The 26,114-nt window shown below is 38.6% G+C and overlaps 3 protein-coding genes across 5 annotated transcripts; 1 reads left to right on the top strand and 2 right to left on the bottom strand.

The window, feature by feature from the left end:
* Positions 1-747: 747 nt before the first annotated feature.
* Positions 748-5,945, bottom strand: LOC117632200 (BTB/POZ domain-containing protein NPY5-like). 2 transcript variants are annotated; one of them, XM_034365625.1, is made up of 5 exons: positions 5,685-5,945; positions 4,438-5,152; positions 3,586-3,655; positions 1,973-3,139; positions 748-1,648 (listed from the first exon to the last, which is right to left on the bottom strand). In XM_034365625.1, exons 2-5 carry the CDS (start codon positions 4,497-4,499, stop codon positions 1,061-1,063), a joined length of 1,887 nt encoding a protein of 628 aa, XP_034221516.1. In that variant the 5' UTR covers positions 4,500-5,152; positions 5,685-5,945; the 3' UTR covers positions 748-1,060. The 2 variants fall into 2 exon arrangements, with proteins under 2 accessions (XP_034221516.1, XP_034221517.1); XM_034365626.1 differs by lacking the exon at positions 5,685-5,945 and adding an exon at positions 5,512-5,671.
* Positions 5,946-14,116: 8,171 nt separating this feature from the next.
* On the top strand, positions 14,117-16,055 carry LOC117632198. Of its 2 annotated transcripts, none has more exons than XM_034365624.1 (5): positions 14,117-14,287; positions 14,475-14,635; positions 14,720-14,792; positions 14,970-15,035; positions 15,673-16,055. In XM_034365624.1, the coding sequence occupies exons 2-5, from the start codon at positions 14,604-14,606 to the stop codon at positions 15,706-15,708; spliced, it is 207 nt and encodes a 68-aa protein (XP_034221515.1). In that variant the 5' UTR covers positions 14,117-14,287; positions 14,475-14,603; the 3' UTR covers positions 15,709-16,055. The 2 variants fall into 2 exon arrangements, with proteins under 2 accessions (XP_034221515.1, XP_034221514.1); XM_034365623.1 differs by having other exon boundaries at positions 14,458-14,635.
* Positions 16,056-16,282: 227 nt separating this feature from the next.
* LOC117632197 (glucan endo-1,3-beta-glucosidase 12) lies at positions 16,283-18,422 on the bottom strand. The gene is made up of 3 exons (XM_034365622.1): positions 18,105-18,422; positions 16,670-17,950; positions 16,283-16,580 (listed from the first exon to the last, which is right to left on the bottom strand). The coding sequence occupies exons 1-3, from the start codon at positions 18,163-18,165 to the stop codon at positions 16,549-16,551; spliced, it is 1,374 nt and encodes a 457-aa protein (XP_034221513.1). The 5' UTR covers positions 18,166-18,422; the 3' UTR covers positions 16,283-16,548.
* Between the last annotated feature and the right edge of the window lie 7,692 nt (positions 18,423-26,114).

The following is a 26,114-nucleotide window of genomic DNA, read 5'->3' as shown; positions in this document are numbered from 1 at the left end:
ATATAGTGATAATTTGATTCTTCGTCGCCGTAGTAAATAGGCGAGAAAATATAATTTGTTTCTTCGTCTTTACAAAAAATAAATAAAAACAAAAATAGGAGTAATTAATTGTGACACGTTCACTAAAAAAAAATCCTTTTGTAGCGAATTATTTATTAAGAAAAATAAATACACTTAACACAAAAGCAGAAAAAGAAATAATAGTAACCTGGTCCCGAGCGTCTACCATTATACCTACAATGATCGGGCATACTATTGCTATCCATAATAGAAAGGAGCAATGGTATTATGCTTGAAGTGGTAATACGCTAGTCCGGCGGTGACTCAAGTTACCACTTCGAGGGAGCAATGTACTAGTCGGAAAGGGCGTTTGCACCAAGTGCAGCACTGCACTGAAGAAAATCCGCTCTCAATGGGGATCGAAAAGAAAAGTTTGAGCTGTTTCACTGACTGATTGGAAGCATTAGGATTTGATCAAAAATTTGTTGGGCTTAGCTCAATGAACCAAAACTTTTCTATCATGCATGAAGCTTTGGGCCAGGACCAACCAAACTTTGGTTACCAAAGGACTGCAATTTTGGGCCAGAAACCACATAGTGGCAGAGGCTAATTTGGCAATTTTCCCTCACTCAAGGACTGGGGTGTATGATAATGATATTGCACTAAACAGTTGCTCTTCTCAGATTAAGGATTAGATGAGTAATAACAATTGCCAATTGACACTGTAGAAAATAAAAGCCCAAGGAAGATGTGCAACTACAAGAAGTTTATTTAGATCAGAGTACATCAAAACTGTGTCAGTATCTGAGCCCACATTATAAGTTTAGAACTGAAAACCAACAGATAATCTGGGAACAACAATTAGATAATGAACGCTTCTTATAAGAAATGAAATTTCTGGGCTCTTTTGTTACTCTAACAATATGACCTCTTTTGCTTAAAATCCCAGTGGAATATCAGCCAAAAACATGTCAGTTGATTCTAACTCCTGATGTCGAATACGTGAGATGGAGTTACAGGTCAAGAATGTATACATTTGATCTACTGAACATGCCTGGAACTAAGATACTGAATGCCTCCTACTCCTCGACCGGGTGGACTTTGTTTCTTCTGCATTGGTAGAAGTAGAACCAGGGCTCTCCGATGTGTTAGAACTGCTAATTTCACCATTCCTTTCTTTGCTTGACCAGAGCTTAGAAAATATCTTTTTTGACATGAGCAAACCTTTCATTTTACTGGCAGCAACTTTTTCAGAATTATTTGTAGCACCGTGATTCGCGTTTCTATCATTGCCTACTCCCCGATTCGCATCACCTAACCTTAGAGTAGCAAGCTCCCCTTTTAAAGCTTTGATTTCCTCTGCTGTCGGCACAGCATCCCAGTCCTCTTCTGTGTTGGTTGTAGTGGACCTTGAACTCCCATGAGACCCACCAGGGAGCAAGGCCCTGATGGACCCTTGTAGATCAGGTGTGCTGTTGCCGCCGGATGCTGAAGCCCTAATCTGTTCAAAGAAAAGGACCTGCACAACGACTCTTAAGGGCAGCCGCTCATTTTGCACAGCATGCATGCAGGCATCTGTTGACAACTTCCTGCAATCCATTAATTTGCATATTCTCTTCCTCTCACTCTTGCTGATCCCTGGGTGTTCCTGCACCAACACACAACGTATCGGTTACACAAATGTGTTCAAAACTGAGGAAGTACCTGCTATATTTGCTTGTACGTAAGTCGCACACATCGACTAGAAATTGCATTTACAAAAATTTAAGTCATGAAACATAATAAACAAAAACTAAACATTTGTATTTTTTATGGTGAGCAATGATTACCGGCAGTTGTGCAGGATGCCTTGGAGAAAAAATATACAAAGAAGTCTCAACAACCAAAAAAAGAAAAAAGAAGAAAGGGGAGAAATGGAGGAGTAAACAAAATGCAATTTGTTAGTTATAGTTACAAAAGTGTCATGACTAACCTTTAGATACATGTCAATGGCACGATAAAGTCCATCATGGGTTGGTCTTGAGAAGTTTGATACCATTTCAGCAAGCCTGACAAACTTTGATGCAGGTAAGTTGGGATCACGTGAAACTTCAGTAAGGTAGCCATCAACCAGTTTTGCCACCTTCACCTTGGAAGTATCTGATAGGAACCTGGGGCTTCTAATCTCCTGGAATTCAGCTTCCATTGAAGGATCAGTTTGAGCACTTCGATCAAGTGTCACAAACTCCTCAATTAGGTTTTGCACTATATCAACTTCATACATCAGTGCTTCCTCAGTTGGGGCTTGAATTAAAAGATCAGAAACTGTAGCCTCATCAAGCTGCTGACCAATTTTGCTAATCAATTCACTTTTTTCCATTTCTCCACATTCTAACAATATTGCTGCTTTTAACAACTTAAGTAAGAAACTGCAAGGGACACTGCCTGCAGGAAGTAATTGGATTACAGTCTCCACCAATGATCTATTCTTTATGACATCACCACCCTGAATCATACCCTTGCTAAAACCTGATAACCTTCTGGTAGAATATGCCTTTAAGGCTTCCCCTATTACATCACCAGAGAGTTTTCCCTTGGTCTTAATTATATTTATCACCCGCTTGTATAAATCAAGTTGAAGCCCACAGAGGTCTTCTACCCACCAGTCTTTTGGAACTACCTGCTGTTTTCCCACACCATTCCAGTGTTCATTCCCATTATCGGATGGTAGCTTTTTTAGGTTATATGTATATGACCATTCCACCTTGGAGGTATCAATGGAAGCCTTGGAAGCTATGGAATCAAGGCAGTGGCTCACCACCTTAACTTCTTCGGACCATGGAAGAAGAGACCTGGTAGTCTGAAGAACAATAATTGAGTCTTTCCAGCTGCGGAAGATGCTAGAGTTTAGGAAGACTTCAACCTTGTAGACAAGGTTTCCTTTCTCAACAGTTTCATACATCTCCAGGTATTCTGCTGCACATCGAGTTGCAACCACATTGTATGCATTGAGAGTGACCGTCATGCCGTAACAGAACTTGGCACATATTTCAAAAGCAGCAGGTCCACCAGGAATATCATGGATGTGGATCTCATCACTGTTTTCATTTGTGGTTGCGACCAGTTTCTGCAGGCGTGCACTCTTCGACAAAAGCGGAAACTACAGAAGCATCAAAGAATATTAGAATGAATGCATTAAGGAGCTTACCAACTAAAAAAATGTTGGTATCCCAAAACCCCATCACTGTGTCTTAATCCAATGCAAGTTTGGCTTGTTTCGTTTGGCAATCAAACAGATGCCATTGCAATGGTTTGAACCCAGCCTTAACTAGGGTGAAGTAAATGACCCAAAGCAATAGTGAAAAATGGGTTTAATAGGATCAAAACCATGTCGCCTTGGAATATAATTAGAGAGAATCACGTGACAGTGTATATCCCTAGTCAGGCAACTCTGAAATTGGAACAAATTGACCCTCTCACCTAGCTGGGTTATGAGTTCAGAAAAGTACATTACTGTCTACCCATCAATCCATATTAAATGTTTAGAAAATAGCAAGCGACTGACCAAAATATTGGATCCTGTTTAAGATCAAACAGATTTTATACCTTGTGCAAATAAAATTTCACATCTCCGACGTTAACAACTAGGTCAGTTGCCAACTCAGTTGCGACGTACCTGTATGCACAAATTTTCACATGTCAACCACAAACTTGACGAAAACTATGCCCTTACTTGAATGAGAATAATATGAGCAAACACATAACAAAAATTAGAAATTACATTGGCTTTGTTAAACAGAAAGTTAATACAGAAATCATGTAAATTTTCTTTTAATTTTAACAGACTTCCCTGCCCATAACCTTTTATTTTGACCATAACTTTGCAAATCTAGTTTAGAAAGCTAAAGATTGTTGATTATTAACAGTAAATTATCAACTTTCACGGATGAAATTAATTTCCCTTATCAATGTGGGATGGCACCCAACAAGGAAAAGTAATTTCAGATGGAGCATACAGAATGTATATGTACGTATGCTCATACATACATAAATACATTATAAAGTTGCATACGTATATTATTCCATCCTCAAAGTCAAAACCTTTAATACAATGACACAGTTGAAGTGAAATCTTAGTTCCTCATGTAGCTACACAGACAACAGATCAACGCTTGAAAAAGTCAATGAGTCTAAACACGAACAGGACTATTAAGACATTTTGAATTGTTACCAAATCCATGTTGAGAAAATTAAGGTCAGAACTGTATTATTCACAGTTCTACTTATAACCTTGTGCCTCCACTAAAGCTTTTAAAATTTAAATCTGACTTTTTCAGAAACGTAAATTGATAAATATCTCCCAAACAATGGCGCATATAAATATCAAGGAAAAAGATGAAGAGGGCTAAATATACTAACAAGTTAGCAACTGGGTTACTAGCAAGATCTTATACTCACCTTATATTGTCTCCATCAGTCTGGAAGAAATCAGGTTTGGATCCAAGCTTCATGAACTTCATTTTTGGCAAGGAAGAGATCTGCTGCTATGTTTTCCTTCTTCTTGATTTCTGTTAAGCCTGCAAATGTCTTCACCGCCAATTTGATATCAAAGTTCCCCAGAAAATATAAGGAAACCCCCAAAAGTGGTGATTAAACAGCTGAATATCTTGGATGTTCAAGGTAAAAAAGAATAGATCTTAGGAAACTTTGGTGTTCTTCTTAGTATGACCGAATCTTTCCCACAAACCAAGGCTAAAGAAACTAAGAGTAAATGGGATTAAGTGATTTTTAACACATTGTTCACTTGAATGATAAGAGACCAAAAGGAGAGGTTGCTTCCTGAAATGGCTACACAACCCAAGGACCCCGGAGAAACAGGGCCAGCTCAGGAGACATAAGCCATTACCAACTGACCATCCCAAACATATATAATTCTCAAAGCCAGAAGAAGAAAAAAAAAAACCCCACTTGCTTAAAACTGACACCACCGCCCTTGCCTTATTTGTTTATCCTTCTCATTCTATCTATTTGCCTTCTCAGTTCCTTGTTTTGTCTTTCCAAAGGGTCAAAAACTACCAAGACCTTTTTCTGGCCCACAAAGTTTCAGAACCCGAAACCCACAATCCTCATTCCTCTACAGAAATGTTCCTTCCTCACTTTGTAGTTAGAACACCTGCAATAGCAAAACAACATATCTCGATCTTAGTTGAATTAACCAACAAAAAAGCATCAATTTTTGGGGTGTACAAGCGAGCATCAGTATCAAATACCAACACGTTTGTCTCTAACCACAAGTGGAACTGAAAGACTATCAGATTTAGAACTCAGAATGTGACACAGAATCAAACCCGAGAACATCCCATGTCGTTTACCAAATAAAGCATTGAAATTCCACCCAAAGCAACACATGCTGTCATGCACAGGTTGAATACGCAAACCAAATACATACCCTTCTGCCATATATTACAATAAATGCAAGAAAATCTAGCACAACCCAAGATCAAAATAAACAAGGAAGAACCAAAAACCCACCTCAAATGAAGACCAGAGAGACCAAATTGAGCGAAAAATTCTCAACTTTCAGAAACTAAATGACAGTATGAAGCATAATAAAGCATTAAGCAAACAGAGAAAGGAGGAGATAAGGAGAGAAAAGTATGTATTGAATCCAAAGCTAAGAGATTTAGAGAGTCTGAAGAACCCACCTTAAAAATGTAGGAGCGGAAGCACTGGTTTCTCCTTGTTCAAATCATTTTGGTAAAGTACCAGGAATCAATCTCAGTGGCACAAACAAACAAACACAATGTGTAGACACACTGCATGAGATGAAAGCACGATATCCTTAGAGAACCCCACAAAGCTAATAGCCCAGAAAGAGACCACCCATAAAAAGATGAGCTGTTTGCTTATCTTTGACAGCCACCAGAGCTACACAAAACACAAAAAGCCAAGCTCAGTCTGCTACCACTTCCCACTCTCTCTCTCTCTCTCTCTCTCTCTCGTAACCCCCTTTTGAATCAGCACCACCGCCCCCACCAACACATCATTTTCCGTTCCCGACACGTCTAAATCAAACGGTTAAATATGGAACCATACCACTTTTATTTTTATATTTTATTTTTATTTCAAGGAAAACATAACCAGTAACAAGAACTTATAAATGGTCAAAGATTGAGCTTTTCTTGTAACATATTCTTCGCTTGGTACGTGAAAGTTCAAAGTAACACTCTTTTTCGTTTTGTTCTTTGGTTTTAAAAAGGCTTTGAAATGTTGGTGAAGTGGTATTTAGCTTTCACTTAAATAAATAAAAATTTATATTTAGAGAAATTATTGAGTGATATCGAATAAGTGGAAACAAATTGGGTAACATAATTTAGGTACGGCCTTAGGAGTAGGCAATGGGATTTAGATTTTCATGTGTTTTTTTTTTTTTTGGGTTGAGAAATTCTATGATTGCATTCATAATTCAGCCAAAAAAGTCACTAGCCACAAAGAGCCAATACAAACTAGTCACAAAAGGGCCATTACAATAACGGAGCGGTCTAATATCAAAATTAAGAAAATCAGGTATGTCTCCACCAACGACCAACGATCATGCAAGATCGAAGAAACTCTGGCATAGGCATCCCAACTAAGATTGCAAACTTAGAATAATAAAAAAGAGATAAAGCTTGAAAAAACCAAGCCATAACAATACAAATAAAACTCTCACCAATGAGAGATGAAAAGCTCTCACAAAGGAGATATGAAAAACTCTCACAAAGGAGAGATGAAAAACTCTCACAAAAGGAGAGGTGAAAACCACATAGAGAACCCAAAGAGTCTCTGCAACTTATTCCAAACATAAAGAAATTGCAAAAGAGATGGTGGTGGAGATCCGACCACGAAATGCAGGTGAAGATCCGACGCTGAGCCGCAGCCACCAATAATGATTGGATGAAAATCATAACAAAACTAAGACAAATAGGGAAAACCCTTTGTCTTTGAAAATGGGGGAAGAGGTGAAAGGAGGAAGAGAAAAAGAGAAGAGAGGGGAGGGGGGAAGAACAATGGCTTCTTCCCTACTCAAAGTGGAAAAGGCTCTAAAAGTGTTTTTTGGGAGAAAGGGGGCTAGGGTTTTTCAATTGGTTGTGCCTTCATGTGTTTACTATCACATGAGTATTAGCACTAAAGAATTATTCGTATTCCTAACTTTCATTGCATTTATTAACACATCAGGAATCGAAACATATATAGTTCTGCATAAAAATTCATGAATTAGATTAATTAAGGATATTCTCTATCTCATTTTGACCTTTCCTTAGTGGAACTTGCATCCCTTTCTTCTTCAACGTGAAAAAGAAAGAAAAGGATTATAATAAATAAAATAAAATAAAAAGCCTTATAGCAACTTGGTGGATGTATAGCAAAGAGGTGAATCTCATAGTCCTTGTATTTGTGTACATTTAACTATTTGTTTTCTTTATAGACTATAATTATATGTCTCACTTACCTTCATTCCTATTCATGTGTGGCTATTCCTATTATTAAATTTCCCATTCAGTGAATGCGCTTGAAATCACAATGCCAATTGATGCCATTGCTGCTGGTTTGCTGATTCAATGAACCAAGAACATAACATTAACTGAAGTCAGTCTTGTATTCTGCAAACATCTGATAGCTAGGATTATCTCCATTGTTTATTGTCTGGTCCAATCAAAATCATGGACATTTCTATTCTTCTCTTTATAGTGGACAATACAAATTGAACGTTTTTTTCCTTTATCCAATCTTTTTTGATTCCCTCCACCTTTGCTCACATGCAATGCTCCAAATCCACTTCTCCAATGTCACTAAGAAAAAAGAACCAAACTTTTATTCAGTCACTTGGGTTAATTTTATCATATTCTCCTTGAAACACATCTCGATAATAATGCTTCAATAACTTATTACTTTTACTTTGCATCGAGAATCTAATAACCTGCAAACAACTTCTTTTTTAATTTTTTAAAATTATTTTCTATATCTTTGTAATTTAGCACACCTGCTCATATACAGCACATCAGAGAGATTTTAATATCAAATGTGAAAGTTTGCATCTTTATTAAGATCTATGAAGAAGAAGATCTATATGTGCAACAAAATTTGGGTCACAATCTTAGGAAAGATCTTGTACATGAGAATTGGTCGGATTTGAGACAAGCATTAGATGGTTTAGTCCAAAGGGTTACATAATCCCACATTGCAAAATCAGGTCCTGCAATCTGCCTAGCTAGCTACGTTTGGACTTGTCAATGGCATACCACAGAAAAATTTGCAGGGATGTGCCCCACAATTAAAGAAGATAGGGGAAACATTGTGGATGCCAATCGGACATGGATTGGCCTTTGTGAACTGTGTCCCATACCATGTGGTCTTGCTAGTTGAGCTTCTCTGCCCAACATTATCTATTGTTACTTTTCTTCTTTCTCTGATAAAATTATATTTCCTTTCAGCATGATGCAAAGTTCCCCAGTCTAGGGCAAGGGACCACTTCCTTAACCCTATTTATGGATCTTGTTTCCTGTCTGTTTGATTGACAGAGTTCAATATTCATCTTCATGTAGATGATAGTGACTTTCCAGATTCTGTAACAACTAGATAATTTTAACACTAGGGTTTCGAGTGGAGACATATGATCCTCAAGCATATGAAATTTCTGGTTCAAAAGCAACCAAATGAAAGCAGAGATGAACTGCACTTACAACTCATCACAGGGCTTGTATTATTTGCAGACAACATAACAAAAGAAGGAAGCTTTATGTGAATTGAGGTAATTATGGCAGGGCACATGGGAAGAGATTCTCATACTAATTTGTGTTAATGGCATTGGAAACTCAATTATCATATACTATTGTGAGGACCATATGGACTCATTATGATAGTTGCTGTGATCTCATGACAATATAACTTTAATTATTTGGAAAAATCTTCCTGACATTCTTTACAAAATTATCAACATGATCGTCACTGATCTGTGTGATTATTACTTTGTTGCTGAAATCTTTTCCAAAATTCGTTTTAATATTGTAATGAACTAAAGCTGTTCCACGAAGCCGTCCTAGCTAGATGATAAAACCAGACCTGCCAAGATTAGGCAACATACAAATTGCAGTTAGAAGACGAAAAGTTCAATTCATGCCAACTAGTTTGTTGTTGTTGACCCCAAAAAGATGAAATTAGAATCTTTCCCTGTTGGCTGTTGCAATTCAGGCCTCTCTCTCTCTCTTTGTTTGGTTTAGGATGTCTTTTTGGTGTGATGCTTGTTGAGCACATCATTTAGGAACAACTTTTATTTCATTGGCAAGCCAGGCATGAAATGATTATCTTTAATTATATATTGTAAAGTTACTTGAGTTTGGCCACAATATTCATTTGTAAGGCTGGTTGGCCATAGCTGGTATTGTTTAGCAGTTGGCTCTAGTGACTCTGTGATTATGATTGTAATGTAGACAGATATACATTGTTGGCTCATTCTCTAATAGCTTAAACTTTTAGCGTTATTGGTTCTAAATTAATTGATATTGGAACTAGTTTGCAAGAGGTTTTGTGTTCAATCCTCTTGTTCCCCACTTTTTTCTTGGTTTGCAGGGTGCATCGTAGGGGTTGCGCTTATATACAGCTGTCTCTTTTGGTATGGCTAGCCGCTGCAAAAGGGTGAGGCAGGGTGTAAACTTGATATACACATTGGGGGATTAGTGTTGTTGGTCTACTGAACGACATGGTGATTGCTTGGACTCCACATAAAATCACTGCATGCTAATTATGCTAATTACCCCCCAAAAAAGAACTTTGTTGGATGAATCATGCTAATTAACAACTGTGCATGTGAACCATTTAGATTTTCTATCGGTATCACACAGTGCAATCTCAACCATCTAACGACTGATATGTAAAAGTCTCTCAATTTAAGTTATATGTGTATATTATATCAGGACAGGACAGGATGGTGACAAGAGGGAGAGGACCCAGATAGGCTTTTGTTCTGTGCTGAAAGCATGCGCGTAGAGAATGTAAAGGAAAAGTGAAAAGAATACATATGGAATCTATATCAGAAAATTCTTGAATAGAATATTTGCAGCTACTATTGAAGTTTGAAGTAACCCATGAGCTGAAAAATAAAACAAACATGGCACATTTGGTAAAAGAAAAGAAAAAATAATGAAACAAACCTGTCCAAATACAACATGATTCTTTTATTATAATTGGTTACTTACTTGCTTTACATCAAATAACCTTAATTAAGCGTTAAAGCACTCTGTGCTGCTGAACTTTTGCAGGTGTGGTCCAAGTCCTGAAAGTTAGGCTTTCATTTTTAGCTTTATGGCTTTTGTCGAGTGCCAAAGTACCAACCAAAAACATGAACATGGTTTTGTTCTCTTATTAAAGTACAGAATTGCAAAACCTGTTGGCCTCATCTCTGGAATTTGAATTACCTAAGCATTAATTGAATCTTGATCTAAAACATGATAAACAATTGTGTTGGTCCTTTTTCCCGCAAACACTCCTTCTGATGGTTTTGATGACTTTCATCTGATTGCTTTGTAGAGTGAGGAGGTCGTTGGATCAACACTAATGTCCCGATTGGTTTTGCTGGCTCACAAAGAGGATTCTTTCAACTTCTGAAAAAAATTGAAAGTTGAATTAGATTAACAAGAACAGGGGCGCTCGGGCTGGGCCCTTATCGGCTTGTTCCTTCTATCCTGATCGAGAGTTGCGTAGGCATGCCACTATTGGGTATAAGACCAGCCCAATAGACCTGGTATGAGTGGTGTAAGATGTTGATTTGTTGTGTTTGCGCTTATTCTGGACTTCTGCTCAAGCCATTGTTTTCCAAGGGGGGTACTGGCTTGAATGAGTTCTTTTCTATGCCTCAATCAAGAAAACTTCAATATTCTTTCATTTATGTGTGTTGGTCTGATAGATACGAACAATATCTAATCAAACAAAGAGGGAACCAGAATCATGGTTAATGATACCCTATTTGGGTTCGAAAACCTAATTTAAATTCAATCGGCATTTAGATCAAGTCAAGATTCCAATTAATTCGAGCCCAACGATATAGTTTGAGCCTGAATTAACATTTTACTTTAGGACTAACCGGGCTGTATTCGGGCCTAGACCTCTGCTTTAGGTCCGAGTGTTGAATTTAAATAACACGAAGGCGGAAAATTAAATTAATCTATAGAGATTTAAAATATGTAAAAATAATTAAATAGCAGATACTTAATGAAACAGTTATGATAAACTCCGAGATCTCTTTATCTGATTTAAACTTGATAGCAAGGCAGAACAAGAGTTCTGAATTTATCCATTTAACTAATTCAAAATATCGATTACAATGCAAAGAAAAATTAGAGATTTCTCTATCCAGTTAGATGGATACATGAATTCAATTTGATCATTTGAAAGAAATAATACCATGGAGATGGTATAGCAACAAAAAGATGAACACATGAGTTGTCAACTGGTTATCTGGAAATTAAGCAGGCTTTTTTGAAAAGATCTTGAGTTTTTCAAGTATTTTCGAGATGTTGCGTCTAGTTTTTGGAGAGAGAGTTTTCTAAAAGATGATATTTGGCTACTATCCAAACTCAGCTATTGATCTATTGATCTGGACTGGTTCATAGGTGAAATGATGGGATTTCTCTGACAAAACTGCTGTTTTTTTTAGGTGATTCTCTGACTTGAGTTTTCTGAACCTGAAAATCTAGTTGGCAATCAACTCCTTCATGTCATGGTGGCTTTTATCCAGCTTGCTTTTCTTGTTAGGCGAGAAGATGGTCAAGTCGCCATTAATGTTGACAATCCGTCTTCAGATCCTCACATGGGTTAATTAATAACGTTTACCAATCTTTTTAACTTTAGCGTGGCTCAAAGGCTTGGGCTTCCTAACGCCATAGGTTTTTATTAATTTTTGTTCATTGTCGGCCCATTATCAAAAGGGTTCCTTTTTATCTTTTTCAAAGGCAAGGAAATTGAAATATATTGGGTCTGGGCTTCAACAGTTCTCTTTTTTAGAAATAGACCTTTTTTGGTCCATTTTCAAAATATGCTACAAACAAGTTGACTTAAAAGCATCTCCCTCTCCCAATGGAAAATGACATTTACTTGCATACTAGAGGTCTCAAGTTCGAACTCCTATGATATCTTAGTTGTGTGCGTGTGTGTGAAATCCTTGTCCCTGTAATTTAGACTATCGCTTGTATTGAGAAAGAAAAAAAAATAAAAAATCTCCCTCTCTAACTTGACATTTTTAGCCTGTAAAAAAATTAGTTGAAACTCACTCTAACCATGTTATATCCTATTTGGAATATAACATTTCTCTCTCATATTGTTATTTTTGGTTGTTTGACTTTGTGATATTATTTTATTATCATTTTTCAATTAATGTGCCTAGAAAGTAATAATCTAATAGAAATATTTTTGCTCACCATTTAATACAAGGTGTACCCTCGTCATCCTTCTCAACACTTGACATGTGTCCACGGGCCTAATTATAACTCTTTGCTTTGTATTTGTGGAACCATGGTTATGCTCAAGACACGTGTCAAGCATTGAGAAAGGTGGTGATGGTATACCTTGTGTTAAAGTGGTGAGCAAAAAGTAATATTTTAATTTGAAATGTCGGGTGGAATTCAAAACTCTATTATATGTCAAATTGCCACATAAACCATCAAATTCATATTTAATGTTTGATATTTGACATCTCTCTTAGTAAATCAGGCGTACAGCCACATCAATTAAAAAGTATCAATAAATCAGAAAAGAAAGAAAATGTTAAATTAATTTTAATTGATAGGGTTGTCCACCTCATCTGTCACATAAGGTGATATGAGAATGTGGTATACAAATGTGGTAAGAGGAGTATTACATAACACTATTTTAGTACACATGGGGCTCGTTTGGTGCACCGTATTAGACTCTAGATATGAGTAAATAGTCCATACCAATTGTTTGGTGTCAACTTGTATTATTTAATTACCTGACTATTTTAAAATGTTTGGGCTTTTAATACTCTCCTTACCTGACTAACTAATACAACCCACACACCACGGTTTAGATAATACACGCTTAATTATAAGGTCAGGAAAAAAAAAACACACGTTCTACGTGAAAAATCAGACATTATTTTTATCTTCTTCTTCCTAGGGTTTTTCCTTGCTATCTCCTCCAATGGTTATTCACTTCAGTCTTCTCCAGGTATCCATATCTCTCTCTCATACTCTCTCCAATATACTTCTCCTCTTCACTCTTCGTCTTCTTCAAAGACTATTTGGTAACTGTTTGTGGAAAACACAAATCAATAATTTGTGTGAGGTGGTTTTTTTGTTTGAATTTTGAACACCCAAGTTTGCAGCTTTGCTTGGTGTTGAAATTCATTCTTTCCCATTTATGTTGTCTCGATTCAAAGCTCAGCCAAACAAGTTTGGTTCTCAATCCTGTTTTAATTTTTAAATTGATGGGTCAGTATAATTGGCTCTCGATTCAAAGCTTAGCTAGATTCCAAATTTTTTATCTTAATTTTTTGATCAAAATCCCATATTCAAATTTTAGTTGGGAGGTTTTGCATCAATGATGTGGTGGGCCGGCGAGGAAGACAATGAAGGAAGCAGAAAGAGGGAAGAGAAAATCGTGAGAGAGGTTTCTTGTTTTGGTATTAGGCAACTGTTGGATGTATCTAATGGCTAAAATGATTTGTCAATAATTTGGCCAAAACAAAAAAAACAAAAAAACAATTGTGATATGAATCTTACCAAAAAAATTTGTGTTATTTCAATTTCAATTTTCACTTAAATTATTAAAGAATTTTTTTAAAAAAGTCTGATATGATGTTATCCAACAGAACACCAAACACATTAAAACTTAGTCAGATTATTTATCTGGAACAACACTAAACGCCTTATAATATTATGAATAAACAGTCAGCATTCTCCGTAACAAATTAATACTATCCAACATAAATTAGTCAGTACTGTCTGACGTACCAAACGAGTCCTAGGGTAAAACTTTGGAAGTAAAATTTGGTGCTGGGTGTAGTTTGATTAAATTGTTGGGTGCATTATAAGCCTTCCTTTTGTTTTGGGCCCAAGCATTTGGAAGCTGTAAAGAGTTAAAAGAGGCCCTTTTTCCGTCCAAAAGAAAGGCTTTGAGTTTGCAAGCCGAAAACCCTCTCAACCGTCAAAGCGTCCTCTCTGATTAATTCTGATGAAATTGCGCAATCGTTGAGTTCCACGCGTCCCGTCGACCCTCTTGAGCCGCCGTTGAGTTGCATTGGTGCCATCTGCTGGTGAGTTTCAGATTTTATGGAAATTTTCCATTTTACATGATTAATTTGTATAATATGTATTTTTTATTTTGTTGTGCAAATTCTGATATGGATGTTTCTGTACAAACTTCTAATTTTTTTCGTCGGTTCAAATTCTGAGTTCCCTTCGTTTTCTCTTTCAACGGAAACAGTTTGATGATATGTGCAGTTCCCATCTACTTCTGTTCAATAGTTCAATAGTATAACCCAGTTGAGACCGACGTACCAAAAGGAGCCTGAATCACAATCTTCATCCTAAGTCCACATTAGCGCCTAGGATTTCAGATTATTAACTCTAATGGACCCTAGATACACAGGAGAGATATTGAAGTAAGTCTGTTCAATTGATTTTTTTTGGTATGAATATTAGTTACATGTTTTTGTAATTTTGTTTGTTTTATTTTCTGTTTATAGGCATTTGGAGAAGCAAAGTGAGCTACTTAAGGAAGCCAAAATATCAATGTCTGAAGAATTGCATCAGTTGAAGGTAGTCCCTTAATTCCTCAGTTAGTTTTATGATCATGTGCTTGAGTCTAAAATAAAAATAAAAATAAAAATATGCACGTATGTTCATATGGGAAAGTATGATGTACAATCTGCAGATGCTAGATGGTATTGATATACTGTGGTACGGTACTGAAGATTCTAGATGTACAATTTGCAGGTCGAAGAAGAAATGCTGATGCGCAAGTTCTATGAGATCATGTCAGCTCATGGTAAAGTTAAAAAGGTCAGTTCTTTCTCAGTTCTATCTTTTTATGGTTTCGTTTACATGATTGCCTAGATTTGGACCAACTATTTTGAATTTTCTGAATTTTCTGAATTGATCGTCTATTTTATTTTACTCTCTTCATAAGGGAACCAATAGTAAGGCTGTAAAAGGGATATCATGAGCATATCCGTAAATTATTTTTGAAATTCATAATGGTTGGCAATACGGGTGATAACCTTCAGTTACACATAATGTTGCTTGGAGAGTGTCACATTTTGATTTTAAGTAGATTTCTTACATATCAAAGGGAACGCAACAAAATTTTAGGGACTCAGAAATAACTGATATAAACCAAATATATCAGCAACTTTTGATGAATCTAGCTAGTGCCCTTGTGGTGTATAATCAACCTCTGACAAATTCGTGATTGCGATTGTGTTGGAGAAAAACCAGTAGTTCTTTTTGTTTATTTTTGCGTTTGGTATTTGAACACATAGTTTGTTGTTTAGTCAACATGTAAGGTTCAAGTTGCTTTTTGCCTGTTTTACCTTTTCCTTGAGTAAGTGGATACTGTTGTTTTAGTCTTGGCAGTTACTTTGATTTATGCATTTCTTTTTTGCCTATTGATTTGTCTGATCTCTGTGCATTTTTGCAGAATGAAGATCCCAGTAAAGTTTCAGATGATGGTTAAATTGGAAACTCCACTGCGATAGTCACTACTAGTAGCAATGAAGAATGCAGATGACTTTCAAGTTCTGTTTTCACATTCTCGGGTGACTGTAAATATGCCGCACCTCCTTTTACTACTTAAGCAAAGTTTTGATTGATCAAATTGTTGTGGAGAGCAAATGGGACGAGTCAGATCCCACATTGAGGGTTCAAGATCCACAAATTTACATCACGCTCAGATGATTCTGGTTTCTGTATCTGTACGGTGCACATTGTACACACTCTTGCTTAAATCAATTGTCTTCAAGACTAATGATTGATAAAATCCCTAATGGTAAATATAATCTCTTCCTCTCTTTTTCTTCTGCACCAATTTTGTTCAATTTGTCAGGTCACTTATAGCAGAATCAGTGACCTTATAATTGATATATATATATATATATATATTTATTTATTTATTTATTGTGCCACATAAGTTTTCATTAAGCTCTTCCAGCTTCTTAGTATGCTTTGGTTTATCCTTGGTTAATCACCTCAATAATTTCAGAAGTGGTCAAACCATATCAGTGATTAGGTTCTGTTAGTGCTTCTAACAATGAACACATAAGCTGCATCTCTGATTATAGCAAGAAGAGGGTTACATATCAAGGATTACAAGTCAAAAGAGTCTGCCTATTGTGCATAGATACCAGATGACTACTTTGAACTAAATAATTTTTCTTCAAATCCAGACTGCTAAACTAGTATCAAAATCCAAGGGTCACAAAATTACAAGGTCACCTTAGAATCAGATTTCCTAAAATTCAAGTCCTATCGTGGAAAAGCAGCCAACAGTCTGAGTGAGTTGCCCCTCCTAATGCATTCATGTGAGAACAAAACGACACTGAAGATAACCTGCAATTAAAAAAAAAAAAAAAAAATCCTCCATATAAGCAAGCTTGCAAAAGAGGAAAATCACAAACTATTCAACAAGAAAGTCTTACTTGGGTCGTTGTTGATTAACATGGCAGTCCCGCCAAAACTGCAAGTCCCTCCATTCCTCTTGTTCTTCTGCCAGTAGCTATTGAATGCATAGGAGGCATGGGCTACAACAGAATCAGGACTGTAACAGTTGCCATCCAGCAGAATCGCATTGCAATCAGCACCACCATCTCCGCAAGCATAGTCCATTGCCACCTGCAGAGTGTCTGCAGGAACGGTAGGCTTAGCCACACACCACAGCTTGTTATGCACCACTCCCACTTGAGGGGCTGGGGCCCCTGCTTCATGTCTTGGGTTACATGGGGGCAATGTGAAAGGAGAAGGTGGAGGGGCTTGATCAGCAAAAGGAGGGTTTTCTGGGGCTGAAGAGAAAGACATTGAGGGTGGAGAAGCTATTTGGGCTTCTGGGGAAGGCATTTTTGGTGATGGTGGTGAGGCTACTTGGGCTTTTGGGGAAGGCATTTGTGATGATGGTGGTGAGGCTATTTGGGGTTGTGGGGAAGACACTTGGAGTGGTGGAGAGACTATTTGGGGTTCTGGGGGATGAGGTTTCTTGGCTACATTGGCAGGAACAGAGAAACCAATAGAAGAGTGAAGTGGGGGTTCAGAGATTTTTGGTAGTGGGGTTGGTCTTGCTGGAAATGGGTCTACAGGTCTGGAATCCATGAAAGAAGAGAGCTTTCTGCTCCAGGGTTTTCTCTCTTCTGGGTTGCTGAGTATGACATTGATATTGGTGAGGTCCAAAAATCCAAGCTTTTTTAGGGATTCTGAGTGAAAAGACACCAACTTCATGGTTTCATCAGGTAAACGTGAGAACTTCGGAGGTGGGTTCACAGAGTAGGTTGAGTTTGTACCTCGGAGAAACTCTAGCAGAGGCCTTACAAATTTCTCAGCTACGTCCTCTCTATAGAAACCAGAGTCTTGGTTTAAACAGCCGGAAGAGAAAGCAGCTGAGACTTTGATATCTTTCTCAAGACCCCACCTTGTAAGAGAGTGATAAATGTTCTTGAGTGCTGGTAGGACCAAACCCAAGTTGTGCTCTTGCTCTTTCAGGCACAGAACAGTGTTGCCGACGACAATGGTGGTTATGGGAGTGGCAGGGTAGTGAGCCAGAACATGGGTTCTGAGAAAACTTTCAGCCATTAAAACTGAGCTTGATATCTCGGTTATCTCTCCGGCATTTACAGAAACAGCTAGAGGACGGCCGGAGTGAATTGATTCTTGAAGTACCCCAGGGACTGTGTCGTAGAGGTTGATGAGTTGAACAGATTCTTCCCCTTCACCTGCAGAGAAATAAAAACCAAGAATGAGGCCTTTGTTGTAGGACAGCAAAAGAAGAAGAGAGAGAGAAAGAACACCCCAAATGGCAGTGACAAGTAACAACTTTGACCATTAAAAAAAAGGACATTTATTTGAACTGGTTGAAGCTTTGCTTACCAGTTACACCCAAAGAAAAGAGGAAAAGAAGGTGAAAGATGAACCACATCATCTTCAGCATTGTTGTTGCAGAGACCAAGAATCTGTGAGCAGTGCCTCTCTCTCTCTCTCTCTCTCTCTCTCTCTCTCTCTCTCTCTCTCTGTGTATATGTGTGTGTATTGAAAGACTTGAGTTTTCCCCTACATGACTTGTTCTAGTGGTAAAAACTAGAACAAAGAAAAAGTGGTCTATTTTAGAGAAAGACCAACCTGTCCAATAAAAAGCATAAAAAGCAAAACAAAAAAATGGCAAGAAGCTGTCGAGCAGCAGAGTATCCAATACCAATACGTTGCCTAGGGAAGTAGGAATGAAGCAGAACCAAAATTACATGGGAGGGGCCTTTTTGTCCTTCCATTGGGACGCGTGGAAGAAGATAAAAAGGTGGTGTGGGGAGTGTAAATAGTGACAAAGCCCAGGAATCCAAGACCAACAGAGATGTCTCTCTCCGCTGTGCAGCATCATTAGTAGCTCTCTGTTTTGCTTGAACAAAGAAGAGGAGAAGAATTTTCATGTAAAGGATATGATTGTGGCGTATTTTAAATTACGCCCGCATTCTTTGTGTCGAAAAATTTAAATGTAAGACAATGCATAATTGACTTGAAATTTCTCTCCGTGTAGATAAGTTTTTCTCCCACAAAAGACTTGTGACCAAATAGAGCAAAATGTAATTCTTTTGCAGTCACGAGTCAAGAGTGGCCGTTTTCTTTGTAAGGTCAGTGGGACCAGTAGGCAAAAGAAAGGAACAGGTCCAGTGGGGCCCAACAGTAAAGGACAAAAAAGTATTGGATATCTGGGACCCGGTTGAAAAGTGAACTGACAGCTTGGGGGCCCAGCAAATATCAGACGATAGAGACAAGGGGAGGAGAGGAAACCTGTTTTATTCTCTCTCTTTTTTCACTTGTTAAAGAGAGACCAAGAGTCGATTTTGAATTAAACAAGATAACAAAGCTGATCACTGTCAAAACAAGAAGATTGTAATATGATGGTGTTTAAGAGCAAGTCCAGCAGCAGGCTGGAATAAGGCTGGGGGTTGGGAAAAAAGTGGGTTTTCAGCAGCAGAAGGCAGTTCGGGCAAGAGGTGGGGGCCACGAGACTGGGTTAGCCCGAAGAGGAGTTTTGCCGGAGCAAGCGCCCGAGGGCGGTGACGTCATGGCTGACGTCAGGCTGGCGTCAGCCCTTCAGCGTTTGAAATTTTTTTTACCGTTGGCGCGTGCATTGCGCGCGCCAACGTTAAAAAATTTTCAAACGACGTGCTACAGTAGCCACCAACGGCTACTTTCCACGTGTCGGCCTATTGGCTCTCCGATTCTATTTTTTCCTTCAATCCAACGGCAGCCAATTTTTCAGCAATAAAAAATTGAAAAAAATACACAAAATTTACTGATTTTTTTTTTGTATAAATACCAACCAATACTCTTCACTTTTAACACCAAATCCTCTTACATTTTCTTCTCCTTCTACTATTATTCACTTTCTCCTCAATATTTATTCACTTTCTACTCAATATTTTTTCACTTTCAAGTTGTATTTTTCTCTATCATATTATGGGTTCTTCTACTGAAAATGGAGGGGCATGGAGCATGATGGAAGATGTTAGCTTGTGTGAGGCTTGGGTCCAAGTTAGTCATTGTCCCGTAACGGGCAATGAGATTAAATTTTCTCATATGTAGAAAAAAATTCATCAAGCATTTTGTGAAAAGGCAATTGGTTCTACACGTACAGAAATGGCATTATCCAGTAGGTGGAAAGTTCTTAATAAAGAGTTGGCGAAATGGAGAAATGCCTTAGCAAAAGCGATGGACAACCATCGAAGCGGAGAAAACCTTAGCAATGAGGTAAATTATTTGTCATTTTCCTTCTATTAATTTCTATGTCATATTAATTTTTATTTAAATGTTTCTTGCAATTTATATATTTTGTTAATATGTCTCTAGTTTTTTTTTTTTTTTATACATGTTGCATTTTTTTTAAATTTATTGAATTTGCATTAGTTTTTTTTTACATGTTGCATTGCCAATATTTTTTAAAGTTTCTTGCATTTCCATTTAATTTTTTTTATAGATTATGCAAGCACAAATGTGGTTTGGTGCTACTGGGCAAGGGAAAAAAAAGTTTCAACCATACCCATTGTTGGGAGGTGGTGAAGACTTGTAAGAGATTCCAAATTATTCCAACCGGTCCGACGGTAGTCTTGAACGAGACTCCACTTCATGAGACGACGGCATCGGATTCACCTATGGATTCCCCGATGAGTCAAGACTCACCCATTGAAAAGGAGCCAAGGCCTATTGGGAGGAAGGTGGCGAAGGCAAAGAGAGGGAGTAATTCTAGCAAGAATGCATCTAAATTTTTGGAGGAACTTTCAAAGCACCAAGCCATGAGAATTGAAATGGACTTGAAACAACAAGAGCACGATATGGCTATTCAACTAGAATATGCAAAAGAAAGGGAGTATGTACGCGAACAAAACATTGAAAAAAAAAGATCGGGAAACCATGGCCATGGATACAAGCCATATGTCCCCTGAAACAAAACAATTTTGGAAGCTAGAACGAAGGGATGTTATGAGACGAAGACTTTTTCGTGACGATGGACCTAGCAACACGGATTGGTTAAATGATGAAAACCATTAAAATAGTTTGCTTGCCTTTCATGTCTTAGTTTACTTGCCTTTGATTTCATTGTATTTTTTTGTTTTGTTTAATTCATGTATTTTATTTTATTAGTTGTATTGCTTTTCTTTTAGTGAATAAAGAAAATATTCAACAAAAATCCTTTTTATTCAAAACATTCCATACATAAAAAAACAAACCACAACCAAAGCATAAAAAATAAAAAAAATAAAAAACAAACCACAACCAAAGCATAAAAAATAAACAAACCATAACCAAAGCATAAAAAATAAACAAACCACAACCAAAGCATAAAAAATAAACAACCCACAACTAAAAAATAATAAAGCATAAAAAAAACAAAGCATAACTAAAAATACAACATAAACATAATAAATTAAAAAAAACATCTTCACTTCACTTCATTCACCTTCATTGCCTTTCACCGCCCATAAATGCTCCATCAAGTCAACTTGACGGTGTTCATGAATATAGGACGATTGCATCTCCGTGTAGCGATCAATCATATGGGGCATGAAACTACCGTCTCTAACCAACGGTTCATGCTGCACTGGTTCTCCATTTGGCCCCATTGGTTTTTCATAAATTCGTGTTAGGGCCGTGTCCATGGGATTTGGTTCATACACTTCATCAGCATCGTAATCATATTCATCTTCCACAATCATGTTATGGAGGATGATACAAGTCATCATTATACTCCTAAGCACCTCCTCGTCAAATAGACGTGCCGCGCCCTTGATAATAGCCCACCGGGCTTGAAGGATACCAAAGCACCTCTCAACATCTTTTCTGTACCCCTCTTGATAGCGAGCAAAAAAATTTTGCTTATGGGATCGGGGATGTGGAATTGTTTTCACAAATGTTGTCCACCTTGGGTATATGCCATCAGCTAGATAATACCTGGTCTGGTAGATGGTATTGTTAATTTCATATGTGATATTTGGGGCTTCACCTCTCAAAACATCATTGAACACCGGGATTGACCTAGGACATTCAAATCGTTTTGAGATCCGGCAACTCCGAAGAAGGCGTGCCAAACCCATGTATCAAAACCAGCAACTGCTTCCAAGATGATACTTTTATGCCCTTTTCTATTTCCGTAATCCCCTTGCCAAGCAGTTGGACAATTTTTCCATTACCAGTGCATGCAGTCAATGCTACCAGTCATGCCAGGAAATCTTCGAGACTCAGCTTTTTGGAGAAGCCGTTGCAAGTCCCTGGGCGTAGGTCTGCGTAAGTAGTCTCTGGTGTATAGAGTTTCCACTGCATCACAAAATCGCACCAAGCTCTCCAAAACAGTGGAATTCCCCATCCGGGCAATCTCATCCACCTGATCAGCAGATGACCTATACGCCAACATTCGTATCACAGCTGTGAACTTTTGCTCTGGAAGAAGTCCCAAATTTCCAGCACAAATTCTCTTTTGAACAAAATATTCATCATAATTGCAAATATCATGCATGACTTTATTAAACAAATGGGGTTGCATTCTATATCTCCCTCGAAAATAAACATCAGAGTACAAAGATTGTGGGATAAAATAATCTTCCATAAGATTCTTACCCCGAGAATGTCTATGTCTGTCCACATTTGGGCCACGGCCTTCTCGTGAACCACGGCGACTCTGGTTTTCTTCCTCCAGCAAAGCAACTGCTATGCCAAGTTGCTCATCTAGTTCTCTCTGTGAAAGGACCCGCCCCGAATTTTCCCAAAACCCGAGACGAACCCTTTGGAATTCCTGACATCACCCCGATGCCAGGCCCACTTACTAAAGACCGAGACTTTCTGCCGAAATTTCGGCAGAGTCTCCCCTATAAATTGGACATTTCCCAAAAAATATACCTGCATAAAAATACAATTTATATTCCCAACTGGCAGCATGCACAATATAAATTCATGCAATTTACATAAATGGCCTTCGGCCTTCCAAAAATTCTCAACCAACTCCCAAACGATTCAAATACAAATTAAGACTAACATTTAGTCTGCGGCTGCACCTAACAACCTTAGGCTGCCTACGTACCCTCTTTGAGGGATCAAGCCACACGTAGTTCTCTGTAATTCACGTAATCTCCCCATACGCCGGTACTACCAACGCCACGTATGGGGCCTGTCAACAGGCCGGATAACCTACGCCACGTGCGACCATACCATACTACCATAATATCTCCCCATACGCCGGTACAACCAACGCCACGTATGGGGTCTGTCTCAACGCTGGATAACCTACGCCACGCGAGACTTGCACATCATATCACATATCTCCCCATACGCCGGTACAACCAACGCCACGTATGGGGTCTGTCGACACGCCGGATAACCTACGCCACGTGCGACCTCAACACAATATCACAAATCTCCCCATACGCCGGTACAACCAACGCCACGTATGGGGTCTGTCCACACGCCGGATAACCTACGCCACGTGGGACCTAACTTTCACTTGATGGTACTCGTAGTGAATCCAAAGTCCGGGGAGGTACTTAAGGTAGTGCGTATAGCACTCCAAACTGATATTCTAAACTCTCTTGTACCCTCGTACAAACATACATAACTTTAATTGTATAAACAAATATTCTAATATTGCGTAAACCCCAACAATAGTCTAGCACCAGATAATCCCCCTAGGTATGTGAGATTACTCCGGGAGACTCACGGTCAACCAAGGGTCAAACTACCATAACCCTGGTCAAACGGGCCCACGGGGACCACGACCTCCAAACTCCGATCCGAAAGTTCCTATGGGTTCTATAAGGTATAGGACACTCGTCCTGCAAGTTTGGTTCAGATCGGACGGTCGGATCGCTCACGATCGCACGACCTTATGGTTAATATAAAATATAATCTTTAAATTATTAAATCGGAACATCCGGGGCTCCGATTCACGATCCGTGAATTCCTCCACGATCCTAAAAATACATAGTTTAACATATATTATTTTCGAGACCATCCAACGGCCCCAACCTATCGAACCCGGACAACGCCCGATAGGCGATATCCGTTCGATAGTCAAACGACGTCCGAATTGAGATCCGCGAAATTCTACGCGCTCGTGACGGCACGAGAACCTCAAAACTGCCCAGAGACACGCCACCACCCTCGCCCAAACGCCGCCACACGCGCGGGCAGACCGGGTGTCCAAAGCGATTACGGTCCGTCGAAAAATCTTGGAACCGAGACTCCAAACTCCTACCCTAGGTAAAACACCCCATTTGAAGTCACTTTTGTTCTTGGACAACCCCCAAAAAGTGGCCGAAAATGGCCGATCACGGCGGCCGAAGTTCGGCCGAATTTCAATTCGAAAATCGAATTGTCTACGCTACAAATCGATCAATTCCTACCCAACCATCGGCTAGAGCATGCAGAAGGGATGAATTTCCATGCCTTGATCGCCAGAAATGGCGGCCGGAGGAGGGAGATCGGAGCCGGCGAAGTTCCGGGCGAAAATCGCCATTTTCCGGCGGCTGGAGTGGCGGCCGATGTCGGGGGAGGGCTGGGTCGTGACGCCGAGGCCGAGCCGGTTCTTTTGGCACCGGTCCCGAACGCAGCCGCGGCCGGTGGCCTGAGATACGAGGAGAGAGAGAGAGTGAGAACCGACGGGAGAGGGAGAGAGATCGCGGGAGAGAGAGAGAGAGAGAGAGAGAGAGAGAGAGAGAGAGAGAGTAAAAAAATCTGATTTTTATAAAAAAAATCTCATTTCAAAATATTTACGATTGTGCCACTGGGTTTCTTTTGACCATATCTCTCTCGTTACAACTCCGATTCGAGCCCACTACGTGTCTATGAACTCGTCTCGGTACGACCTATCCAAAAATATAAGTCACGGTCCCAAACTCTCTCCGGTTAAAAATATGACTAAAATACCCTTAAATAATTAAATAATTAAATAAGGGTTAAATTTGGGGAAATTTGGGGTCGGGGTGTTACACTCTGCGCCCTTTTGCTTGCAGCTCGTCTACGCATTCTTTCTCTAGTTTCTCGCTCTTGCCTCTCCAAAACCTATTGCATGTCTGCCATTGAGAATGGAGAATGAAATCTAAAATATGAGAAATGGAAATGTAGAGAAGAACTGGTGTGGGAGGTATGAGCTGAACCTCTGATTTTATAAAAAAAAAATGTAGACAGATAGATATAACACGCGGCGCAATCTTAGAGGTTGAAAATCTTATCTGAAATTTTAAATTCAAATGAAATTTGAAATTTGAAATTTATCTGAAATTTGAATTTCGAAATGTATCTGAAATTTGACATTTTGAATTTATCTGAAATTTGAATTTTGAAATGTATCTGAAATTTGAAACCGAAAATCTTATCAGATATGAATAGTATTGACACATAGGAATCCAAAAATCTTATCCGAAAATATTATCCAAATTAATTGTTTAAGTAAACAAAGTTGTGAAAAAAAAAAAAAAAATGAATAGTATTTGTCATGGCAAGCCTAAACTGCTGGAAACACACTTTGCTGAGGGGGGCTAGGACAGCCACTATTCACGTGAATAGTAGCTGCCCTAGAGCTTCCCTTGTAATGACAAGGGGCTAACTGGTGGAAATGCTCTAAAGGGTTCGAATGTAAAATTTAATCTACGATTTGGATAGTAAATCTTAGAGTAAAGTGTATTTTTGATCTATGTAGTTAACGATAAACTCTAACGGAAAATGACTTTGAAATAAAGTGATTTTGTGTGCCTACCTACCTACCTCTAGCACCACCTTGTACACAATGTGCGCAACCAAAAGTCAATAGCCATCCAAGCCTTTATGGTTTCTTGGGGAACCATTTAGTTAGAGCTATTCCCCAAGTTGAAGTACACCTGCATTATACACTTTGTACACATGAACCACAAATTTTATGCAAGACAAGTTGAAATTCCAAATCAAAAGGCCCCTTATCAAAGAAGATGAGTCATGCGTAACAAGAGACTTGTAACTCAAAGTATTATGAATAATTATACACATATGAGGTTTTATGTTTGATTTCCCTCTCTCTTAATATCGCTTATATTGTAAACCAAAGAGAGAGAGGAGAGAGAGAGAGAGAGAGAGAGAAGGGGGAGTTCAAGGCACTGCTCACATATTCTTGGTCTCTGCAAGACCAATGTTGAAGATTGTGTGGCTCATCCTTCACATATGAGCTTCTAGGTTTGATCCAATCGTTCAAAATTCAAATAACTAATTTTGGAAATAAATTGGGCCTCTGTTAAAATGGGACTTGGGTCATGGAGCCTAAGCTTAGGCCTAAACTTTCCTACTTATGGGCCAAACAAAACTGGGTTTTGGACCTCTAGCTCTTTACCTCTAGCTCTTTCTGCAGTTACATAATAAGACCACAGAATT

The sequence above is a fragment of the Prunus dulcis genome, chromosome 6 (genome assembly GCF_902201215.1).
Source record: "Prunus dulcis chromosome 6, ALMONDv2, whole genome shotgun sequence".
In the NCBI taxonomy this organism is placed as follows: Eukaryota; Viridiplantae; Streptophyta; class Magnoliopsida; order Rosales; family Rosaceae; genus Prunus; species Prunus dulcis.
The sequence above is the reverse complement of the archived record's forward strand: the minus strand, read 5'-3'. Positions and strand labels throughout refer to the sequence as shown.

Excerpts from the sequence above, each read along its gene's own strand:
- LOC117632200 (XM_034365625.1), bottom strand. The coding sequence starts at position 4,499 with ATGAAGTTCATGAAGCTTGGATCCAAACCTGATTTCTTCCAGACTGAT. Across the intron at positions 3,656-4,437 it reads ACTGATGGAGACAATATAAG|GTACGTCGCAACTGAGTTGG; the intron begins GTGAGTATAAGA and ends TTGTGCATACAG. Across the intron at positions 3,140-3,585 it reads TGAAATTTTATTTGCACAAG|TTTCCGCTTTTGTCGAAGAG; the intron begins GTATAAAATCTG and ends ATGCTTCTGTAG.
- LOC117632198 (XM_034365624.1), top strand. The coding sequence starts at position 14,604 with ATGGACCCTAGATACACAGGAGAGATATTGAA. Across the intron at positions 14,793-14,969 it reads AAGAATTGCATCAGTTGAAG|GTCGAAGAAGAAATGCTGAT; the intron begins GTAGTCCCTTAA and ends TACAATTTGCAG. Across the intron at positions 15,036-15,672 it reads CTCATGGTAAAGTTAAAAAG|AATGAAGATCCCAGTAAAGT; the intron begins GTCAGTTCTTTC and ends GCATTTTTGCAG.
- LOC117632197 (XM_034365622.1), bottom strand. The coding sequence starts at position 18,165 with ATGCTGAAGATGATGTGGTTCATCTTTCACCTTCTTTTCCTCTTTTCT. Across the intron at positions 17,951-18,104 it reads CTTTTCTTTGGGTGTAACTG|GTGAAGGGGAAGAATCTGTT; the intron begins GTAAGCAAAGCT and ends ATTTCTCTGCAG. Across the intron at positions 16,581-16,669 it reads GTTAATCAACAACGACCCAA|GTTATCTTCAGTGTCGTTTT; the intron begins GTAAGACTTTCT and ends TTTTAATTGCAG.